The sequence below is a fragment of the Solanum pennellii genome, chromosome 10 (genome assembly GCF_001406875.1).
Source record: "Solanum pennellii chromosome 10, SPENNV200".
NCBI classification, from domain to species: Eukaryota; Viridiplantae; Streptophyta; class Magnoliopsida; order Solanales; family Solanaceae; genus Solanum; species Solanum pennellii.
In genome coordinates this window covers 75518705-75528805 of record NC_028646.1, presented here as the reverse complement: position 1 = coordinate 75528805, position 10101 = coordinate 75518705, and the positions used below count along the sequence as shown (strand labels likewise).

At 40.7% G+C, this 10101-nt stretch overlaps 4 protein-coding genes across 4 annotated transcripts; all 4 read right to left on the bottom strand.

Moving 5' to 3' along the window:
* Positions 1-882: 882 nt before the first annotated feature.
* LOC114074307 (uncharacterized protein K02A2.6-like) lies at positions 883-1569 on the bottom strand. Its single transcript, XM_027912164.1, has one exon. It carries the CDS (start codon positions 1567-1569, stop codon positions 883-885), a length of 687 nt encoding a protein of 228 aa, XP_027767965.1.
* Positions 1570-1634: 65 nt separating this feature from the next.
* Positions 1635-2657, bottom strand: LOC114074306. Its single transcript, XM_027912163.1, has one exon. The coding sequence runs from the start codon at positions 2655-2657 to the stop codon at positions 1635-1637; it is 1023 nt and encodes a 340-aa protein (XP_027767964.1).
* A 460-nt stretch (positions 2658-3117) lies between these two features.
* LOC114074305 lies at positions 3118-6961 on the bottom strand. The gene is made up of 4 exons (XM_027912162.1): positions 6667-6961; positions 4697-6606; positions 4328-4521; positions 3118-4147 (listed from the first exon to the last, which is right to left on the bottom strand). The coding sequence occupies exons 1-4, from the start codon at positions 6959-6961 to the stop codon at positions 3118-3120; spliced, it is 3429 nt and encodes a 1142-aa protein (XP_027767963.1).
* A 15-nt stretch (positions 6962-6976) lies between these two features.
* On the bottom strand, positions 6977-7828 carry LOC107001584. The gene has a single exon (XM_015199570.1). The coding sequence runs from the start codon at positions 7826-7828 to the stop codon at positions 6977-6979; it is 852 nt and encodes a 283-aa protein (XP_015055056.1).
* Positions 7829-10101: the final 2273 nt, after the last annotated feature.

The following is a 10101-nucleotide window of genomic DNA, read 5'->3' as shown; positions in this document are numbered from 1 at the left end:
ATATATATATATATATATATCAAACTTAAGAGTAGGAAAGATTGGATCAAGAAAACTATAAACTTAATGAAGGATATTCCTTTAAAAATGAGAAAGAGAACTTATCTGGATGCATATGTCGACTTTGATTGAACCATGACATGCACTTGGACTTGCCCCCTGATCCATTTTTTTTTAGTTCTCAAAATCTGAGTCATCTTCAATTGATCTATGTGCCCTTTATGCAGAGGTGTCGAGAAATGATCATCTTTGCAGATTTCATTCATGATGTTCTCTCCCTTTATCTTAAGGTGCCCGTAGGATTTTCACCTATAAGATTTTATTCCGTCTTATGATGCCTATGAAGGTTTTCACCGATAAGACACTCTCTTCTCTCTCTCTTTTTTTTTTATGCTGCCTTTGATGATTAATATCATTTTCAGATTTGACCAAAAAGTCGGTTGCCAGAATAAACAGAATTATGATCTGACATTATTCTATATATATAAAAAAAAAACAAAAAATGCCCCAGTTTTCTGTAAATACTGGAAAACTGATTTTTTTTTATATGACCGAACCCCTAAAGGGTTGCCCACGTATCCTTTCGGAATCAGGTCAAACGTAGTTCAGAATTTTCAATGAGAGATTTTTTTTTAAGGAGGTGCCTCTGTTCTTTCAACCCCAAACATGTCACAGAACCTTAGAATGCATTAGATGTAGTATCTTTTGACTGAATCTGCATTAACAATTATGCCCGTGGTTTTTCCTTCCACATCAGTAAGGTGCAGGGCTCCTTTGGACAATACTTCCTTGATAAGATATGGACCTTGCCAATTTTGGGCAAACTTTCCTTTGGCTTCTTCTTGGTGCGGGAGAACGTGCTTTAAGACCAGTTGACCTACTTCAAAGTGTCTTGGGTGCACTTTTTTTGTTGTATGCACGAGCCATCCTTTGCTGATAAAGCTGACCAAAACAGACAGCCGTCAATCGTTTCTCGTCTATTAATGCGAGTTGCTCTAGTCGGGTTTTGACCCATTCGGTATCTTCAATTTCAGCCTCAACAATAATTCGAAGAGATGGAATTTCAACTTCTGCTGGAATCACAGCCTCAGTTCCATACACCAGCAAATAAGGAGTTGCGCCAATCGAGGTACGCACTGTTGTGCAATATCCTAAAAGTGCAAAAGGCAGTTTCTCATGCCATTGTCTAGTGCCTTGAACCATCCTTCTGAGAATCTTTTTAATATTCTTGTTGGCTGCCTCCACAGCTCCATTGGCTTTCGGTCGGTATGGAGTAGAATTGTGGTGCACAATTTTGAACTGCTCGCATACCTCCTTAATCAGATTACTATTGAGGTTTGCGGCATTATCTGTGATGATAGCTCTTGGGATACCAAATAGACAAATAATGTTTGAATGAACAAAATCCACGACCGCGTTCTTAGTGACTGCTTTGAAAGTTAACGCCTCCACCCATTTGGTGAAGTAATCAATCGCAACCAAAATGAATCGATGTCCATTAGAGGCTTTGGGCTCAATTGGTCCGATTACATCCATTCCCCATGCAACAAAGGGCCAAGGAGCAGCCATGGGGTGCAACTCTGAATGAGGTGAATGAATGAGATCCCCATGGATTTGACATTGATGACATTTTTTCACAAAGTGAAAGCAATCTCTTCCATGGTAAGCCAATAATACCCCGCCCGGAGTATCTTTTTTGCAAGGACATATCCGTTCATGTGTGGTCCACATACCTTAGCGTGCACTTCATTCATAATTTTCTTGGCTTCTTCAGCATCCAAACATCTCAATAAATTCAAATCCGGAGTTCGTTTATACAAAACATCCCCGCCCAAAAAGAAACCATTAGCCAGACGTCTAATAGTTCTTTTTGGGCTTTTGTTGGCATGTTCGGGGCATCTCCCTGTCTTCAAAAAATTCTTGATGTCTGAGTACCATGGCTCACCATCAGGTTCTGCTTCCACTGTATTACAATAGCCATGTTGGTCCCGAACTTGAATCTCTAATGGGGTGATGTAAGTGTTTCCAGGATAGGGAAGCATTGAGGCCAAAGTAGCCAAGGCATCGGACAAATCATTATGAAACCTGGGAATGTATCTAAACTCGATGTATCTGAACCTTTTGCTAAGATCTTCCACACATTGTCTATATGGAAGGAGCTTGAGGTCTCGAGTTTTCCATTCGCCTTGAGCTTGTCGGATAAGTAAATTAGAATCTCCCAACACAATTAATTCTTGCACACCCAAATCTATTGCCATATTTAGACCCATGATGCAAGCTTCATACTCAGTGGTGTTATTTGTACAAAAGAAGCGAAGTCGACCTGTTGCAGGGTAATGTTTCCCTGTGGGCGATATTAAAATTGCCCCAATCCCTGTGCCTTTTGTATTGGTTGCTCCATCAAAGTATAATTGCCAGGCTTGATTTTCATTTGAACCTACATCCTCAATTGAGTTAATCTCTTCATCTGGAAAATATGTATCCAATGGTTCGTAATCACCTTCGACTGGGTTCTCTGCCAAGTGGTCTGCCAAAGCTTGGGCTTTCATTGCAGTGCGAGTGACATACATAATGTCGAATTCAGTGAGCAAAATTTGCCATTTCGCGAGTCTGTCAGTTGGCATTGGTTTCTGAAAGATGTACTTTAAAGGATCCATCCTTGATATGAGGTAAGTTGTGTAGGACAATAAGTAATGCCTTAAATTTTGAGCTACCCAAGTTAGGGCGCAACACGTCCTTTCCAAAAGGGTGTACTTGACCTCATAACTAGTGAATTTCTTGCTCAAGTAGTAGATAGCCTGCTCCTTCCTTCATGTAGCATCATGTTGAACGAGAATACACCCAAAGGAATTATCTGTTACTGAAAGATATAGAAAGAGAGGCCTGTCAGGTCAGGCGGTACCAACACGGGATGGTTGGCCAAATACTCCTTGATTTTTTCAAAAGCTCGTTGACAATCTTCTGTCCATCTGACAGCAGCATCCTTCTTCAAAAGTTTGAAAATGGGCTCACATGTGGTTGTGAGTTGAGCAATAAACCTGCTGATGTAGTTCAACCTACCAAGTAGACTCATGACTTCGGTTTTATTTTTCGAGGATGGCAAATCTCGAATGGCTTTTATTTTGGAGGGATCCAATTCGATTCCCTTCTACTGACAATAAAACCCAAAAGTTTTCCAAATGGAACTCCGAATGCACATTTTGCTGGATTAAGCTTGAGGTCATATCTTCGCACTCTTTCCAAGAATTTTCTCAGATCTTGCACATGATCAACTTGTGTTTTAGACTTGATGATTACGTCATCGACGTATACTTCAATTTCTTTATGCATCATATCATGGAACATGGTGGTCATAGCCCTCATGTAAGTCGCCCCAGCATTTTTAAGACCAAATGGCATGACCCTGTAGCAATAAGTTCCCCATGGAGTGGTGAAAGCAGTTTTCTCAGCGTCCTCTTCATCCATCAAGATTTGATGATACCCCGCATAAAAGTCCACAAAAGATTGCATCTCGTGTTTTGCACAATTATCAACTAGGATGTGGATATTTGGCAATGGAAAGTTGTCTTTTGGACTAGCCTTGTTCAAATCCCGATAGTCAACACAAACTCTTGTCTTTCCATCCTTTTTCGGCACAGGAACAACATTTGCCAACCAAGTAGTGTAACGAATAACTTGGATCACCTTTGCATTCAATTGTTTCATTATTTCTTCCTTGATTTTTTCACTCACGTCCGGTTTGAATTTCCTTCTTTTCTGTTGGACGGGTGGAAAATCAGGATAAACGGGCAACTTATGAACCACTAAATCAACACTCAAACCTGGCATGTCATCATAAGACCAAGCAAATACATCTTTGTATTCAAACAAAAGTTGTATTATTGCCTCTCTAATTTCCTGATTGATATGTAAACTTATTTTTATTTCCTTAACATCCTCGGAACTTCCCAAATTGATTGTCTCAGTTTCACTAAGATTAGGCTTCGGTTTGTGCTCAAACTGTTCCAGTTCCCTATTAATTTCCCTAAAAGCCTCTTCTTCATCATATTCCACCTCTTGACTTGGTGATTCAAGAATAAACAACTCTTTGAAATCAGGGAGTGAATTCCACATGCATGTCATGTTATCAAAGCCGTCATTTACAGAACTGAAAAATAGAAAATAAGAATTAAGAGAGGAGAAAAAAAACAAAATTTACTATGAAGCTGAAATTTCATTTCATTGACATCAAAAGGGACAGAAGGGTTGACAATAACAAAATACTTTGAACTACTCGGACCACAACCCTGAGAACAACAAAATACAAAAGAGTAGCAAAACAAACTACCACGACTCCTTCCTTATGGGGAAATGAGTGGCTTCCCAATTGTTTAACTCAACACCTGAGCCCACAAGCTGCATATTGGCATGACTTGTGCCTTCACCAGCTTGGACCATATTTACTTCACAAAACAACTGACTGAGATCCTCAATGATTTCTTCAATGTCTTCAAGAGTGAATGAATCTTTCAATTCTGAACCCTGCGGTTTGATAAAAGAATGAGAAATATGGGGAATCGGTTGTGGCAACGACCAATCAAATCCTTTTGTGGTTCTTAGCTTTATCTCCATTTCTCTTGCTTTGTTTGTATCTGAGGCCAGAGGTGCCTTGGTTTCCTAAAAGAGTAATGGGATCCACGATTCCTTGCGAACATACTCCCAAACCTTTACCGGGTTGATAACCATATTTGAGCATCGCCATTGCTACCATTGAAGCGGAAGAAGAGATACATGATTGGATGATAGGTTCTCTTTCTTTGAAGCGATCCACTGATACAACCTCAAAAGACTGGTAAACAACAGAATCACATCCTTCCTTTGCCTCAATGTATGGGACGGATGGATCTCTGTAAATAGGTGAATCATCTTCCCCATGAACAGTGATTTCCTGATTGTTGTATTCAAACTTGACAACTTGACGTAGAGTTGATGGGACGGCTCGAGCCATGTGGATCCATGGCCTTCCTAGTAGAAAATTATAAGATGTTTCCATATCCATTACTTGGAACACAATCGTAAAGACTACTGGCCCAATTGTCATGTTTAACTTGATTTCACCAATGGTATCCCTCCTTGAGCCGTCATAAGCTCGCACAAATACATTACTGGGGCGAATTCTGTCAGTGTTAACTTTCAAGCTTTGCAGCGTAGAAAGAGGACATATGTCTACCCCTGACCCTCCATCTATCATGACCCTCTTTACATAGTAACCTTCACATGTCACTGTAAGATGCAAAGCTTTGTTGTGTCCAGCTCCCTCCTTGGGCAACTCATCATTAGTGAAAGTGATGGCGTTTGACTCGAAGACGCGCCTGGTCATATTCTCCAACTGATTTACTGTGGTCTCTTTTGGCACATGTGCTTCATTCAAAACCTTATTCAACACAAGACGATGTTCTTCTGAGTGCAAAAGTAGAGACAACAGTGAAATCTGTGCAGGCGTCTTCTTCAATTGTTCCACGACAGAGTAATCTGGAACCTTAAGCTTTTTTAGAAATTCTGCATTTTCTTCTTCAGTAACTGCTTTCTTTAGTGGTACTTGGATATTTTCAGTCATCTTGCCTTTTCTTAATTCTTCTGGAGAATAACATCTTCCAGAGCGTGTCAAACCTCCCACTTCATCAACTTCTTCGACAATCTCCTTTCCTTGATAAACCACTGCAGTTTTGTTATAGTTCCAAGGGACAGCCTTTGAATCAATTACTGGAAGCTGTTGAACAGGCTTAACAAAAATAGGCTCCTTCATCTTGGTCAAGCCACTTTGGTCATGTTGTGTTAATGAAAAGCCTTTTGATACATACAACTTTGGCATAGCTGCTCGAACTTCAATCCCCTTTGAAACCCCCGGGACGCACAAGACTTTGGTGTCAAGATTGACACCTTCCGCACTCAAAGAGGCAACTGGTTTTAAACTCTTCATTGACTTGTCTTCTTCTCCAATCTTCCTAAACAACTTTCCCATTTTGCTGAGGAGTCTGTACTCTTGATCATCACGAACCATACCCACTAAGTTTTTTTCAGCTGGAAGTGGGTTATTGGTCACATTGTGAGTGTTTTGATCATCTGTCACAACAACAACTCCATGCTCGATCAGCTTCTCTATTGCTCCCTTCAAGGTCCAACAATTATCAGTGTTGTGTCCTGGGGCTCCTGAATGGTATTCACATCTTTCATTGGCTTGGAAACCTGGAGCATTTGGATTCAGACGATGTGGTGGGATGCACTCAATCGCTCCTATCTTTCTTAACTTCTGAAACAAGTTGGAGTACGACTCCCCCAATGGAGTGAATTTCTTTTTCTGTGTTTGATCTTGAGCATAATTCCGCATAAGAGGAGAGTTGTAAGGGACCTGATAGGGTGGCCGTTGTGGGCGAAAGTTTCCTTGAGATGGGGCCCAAAAATGTGGGCGATTGGGAGGATGCACAAATGACTGAGCATTTAAGACCGTGTACGGAGATGGAGATACTGGATATTGAGTAGCATAAGGGTAATAATGTTGAGGATAGCTAAGTTGTCCCTGAACTGATGTGTAAGGACAATTAGACTTTCTCTGAGCTCCTCTTGACCCTGATGCCAGTGAAATAACTTCCTCTTTCCTTTAACGATTTCCAAAACTTGTTGAACCACCTTGAATGGCCTGTGTGGTAGCTTTGATTGCTGCCTGGCTCACGATCCTTCCTGTTTTGAGACCACTTTCGACCATTTCCCCAATTTTGATTGCTGTGTGAAACGGTCTTCCCATTGCGGCTGTGAGGTGGTGGAAGTAGTCAGGATCTTGAGCCTTTATAAAGATATCAACCAATTCTTGCTCATTTAATGGGGGCTTAACTCGGGCTGCTTGTTCCCTCCATTTGATAGCATATTCTCTGAAGCTTTCACTTGGTTTTTTTCTTGTATTGGAGAGTGTATTACGATCTGGCATAATGTCGACATTGTACTAAAATTGTCTAACAAAATCTTGAGCCATATCATCCCATATGTGCCAGTGGGAAATCTCTTGATCTATAAACCATTCTGAGGCAACACCAGTCAGGCTTTCACCAAAATAAGCCATGAGATATTCTTCTTTACCCCCTGCACCCCGAAGTTGATTACAGTATCTCTTAAGGTGGGCTATGAGATCACCGTGTCCATCATACTTATCAAACTTAGGGGTTTTGAACCCAGGTGGCAGGTGGACATTTGGGAACATATACAAATCTTTGAATGCGACACTTTTGTGCCCTCCTAACCCTTGCATGCTCTTCATGTGTTGCTCGATGCTTTTCATTTTTTTCAACATTTCTTCTTGCTCTGATCCTGGAGTGGGCCTCTCAACATCAATAGGGGAACCGAATTGAACAGAGTTAGGGCCCCCAAATGCTATCCCAGGAGTATAGTACTGCTCTGGATGAGTGGTGAACTGTCCGTCTTGAGCTGCTCTTTGCGTCACAGTCGGTTGTGGGAGTGTATAGACCGGTGCAGCTGTTGTGACAGTGGGAGTATTCCTAAATGGCATGCCTTGAGGACGTGTTGTTGATGGCCCGGCCCCACAATTATCAAATGGCCCATACCCTGGATGGAAGAAAGGTTCTGATATTGGGACCTGAGAAGATGAAGATCGAATACTAGTGATCTCAGGAAAACCAGGAATAGACGTTGGTGGTTCTTGTCCATTGGCCCAGGCTTGCCACAATTGTTCCATAATATTTCTCAGCGTCCAATTTTCTTCAACAGTGACTGTCTCTCTTGTTGTTGAATCAATTGGAGTGTCCGCTGGATTCACCGTAGTTTCATTATTGGTTGTCATTGACGCTCTTACCTTAGACCTGGTAAAGTACGGGTGCTCTGCCAGTTTACCACAAACCTAACCACCGAAAGCTAACTAGAGTTGATGTGAAATGAACAAACTTGTTAGGGGTTAGACAATTTTATAAATCAATCACACACTTATTAATCACATAGTAACATGGGTTCAGACGGCCATTGTTTCATCCCATCTTTGCTTTGCTTATTGTCCCTTTTTTTTTTTGGAAAAAAGAAAAAGTTTTGAAAATAAATTCTGATCGGACCCTTTGGAGGTTGCCTACGTATCATGTAATTGCATGAATCAGATCATTACGTAGTTCAAAAATTTAGACAACTCAAACAGATTAATTTGGAATTCATTCACCAAAACTTCAAGAAAACAACAAAATCAAAAGGTTTAAAAACAACCCGGATCAACATAATATCCTTAAACACCAAATTTTAAACTAAAAACCAAGTCTTTCCACAAACAAAATGAAACGAACAACAAAAACAACAAAAACTTCTCTTCAATCTTCATCACTTTCTTGGGGCTTTCTTTTTCCTCCCAAGGTCTCATACAAATTCAGAAACACCTTTGGCAAATGGGGAACAATGGTCCATGCTTGCTCAGCCACTTCTTGATCATTCATACGGTGTTGATTTTTAATAACATAGGAGGTTTGCTCTGCTAGTTGATGAAATTGAAGTCTAGCCCTTCCCATGTTTTGATGACAGTCATTTAACAAAACCTGATGATTACCTAGATTATTCCTCAAGAGGGCCTCTCGCCCTTCTGCTGCTTCAAGTTGATGGCGAAGTGTTGCTCTTTCGATGATAAATTGTCTTTGCCCCTCTTCGGATGCCTCTAAGTCCCTCTTCAATCGAGAGATCTCAAAATTCTGCTCCCTTTTTATCTGTCGTGCCAAGTGGATTCTATTATGCAATTCCTCCTCCAATCGGGCTAGTCTTCCCTCTGCATGCTTCAATTCTCCTTCCATATCTTGCAACTCTAACTTGTGATTTTTTCCTCTTTGGACCTGTACTTCTTGCCGTGCAATGGTTGCTTTGGTCTTCTCCAACTCTTTTTTCAATTGTCTTATTATATGTTGATCTCTTCTTTTTCTGCTGGATCCTTCAGGAGTGTAACCAAATGTCATTGTATCACGAAACCACGATAGGTACCCAGGAACCACCTTTCCTTTATCTTTCTCCACAACCATTTCACTTAGCTCAGAAATAATACTCCCGTACCAAATCTTCATAATCTCTTCGCTGTTAAAAGCAAAACCTGCTGGAGTGTCATATGCAAACCTACTCATATCATCATTGGGTGGGATTTCTTGAACTCTGGCTAGTTGACGCATAACCCGAAGTGGGGCATATGGTTGAACACCTCTAAGACCAATCAACACAAGAAACGATATACCACTAGACGTGCAAATGATATCCTTAGCTGGGAACCAGTAATAATTCCACACTATATCATCAGATGTGATCACTGAAATTTTTTCTTCACACGCTATTATTCCTTTTGAAAAATCAATTTTGGCTTCCCTTTCCTTATGAGAGGAAACATAGTTGCACCAATCTGGAGTAAACCTAGGCGCACGATCATGGTGATAAAGGTGTTCCAAAAACCATATTTGGAGCAAAATATTACAGCCTTCAAAGTACATTTCCCCACTTAGACATTTAGTTAATGCACGAAACATATCTGCCAGAATCATAGGAATAATAGTTGGATTTTCCATTGTGGTTAACGCCTTCACCACAGCAGCCAGACGAATGTCAATATGCTTGTCCCTTTTGACCGTATCTCTGGTATAGAAAGTCTAAAGAGACCCACCCATTTTTCAAACTCTCTTTCTCTATTTGATTAATTTTGAGCAGTTCCAGAAATTTTTTGGCATCAACATATTTTGGAATTATGGGTCTTTTATTGCGTAGATCAGCACCTCGAAAAGTAGACCCCTTCCCCATGAAGCCAGCAATTTCTTCCAAAGTTGGTGTCATCTCACAGTCAGAAAAACAAAATACATTATTTTTGGGATCCCAAAAAGGAATCAATGCCTCGACCACATCCCTTCTAGGGTCAATCTCCATAAGATGCACTAAATGCCCCAAGTGTTCCTTTACTCTTTTTTTTCTCATGACTTCCCATGTCTGTCCACCATTGCCATAAATCTTTTGGTATAGTATCTACGATCATGAACTCTGGAATTCCTTCGCTTCTAGGCCTTTTTGAACCTTGTCCTTTTGTCGATGGTGCCATTTGTACCTTTAAATAGAATC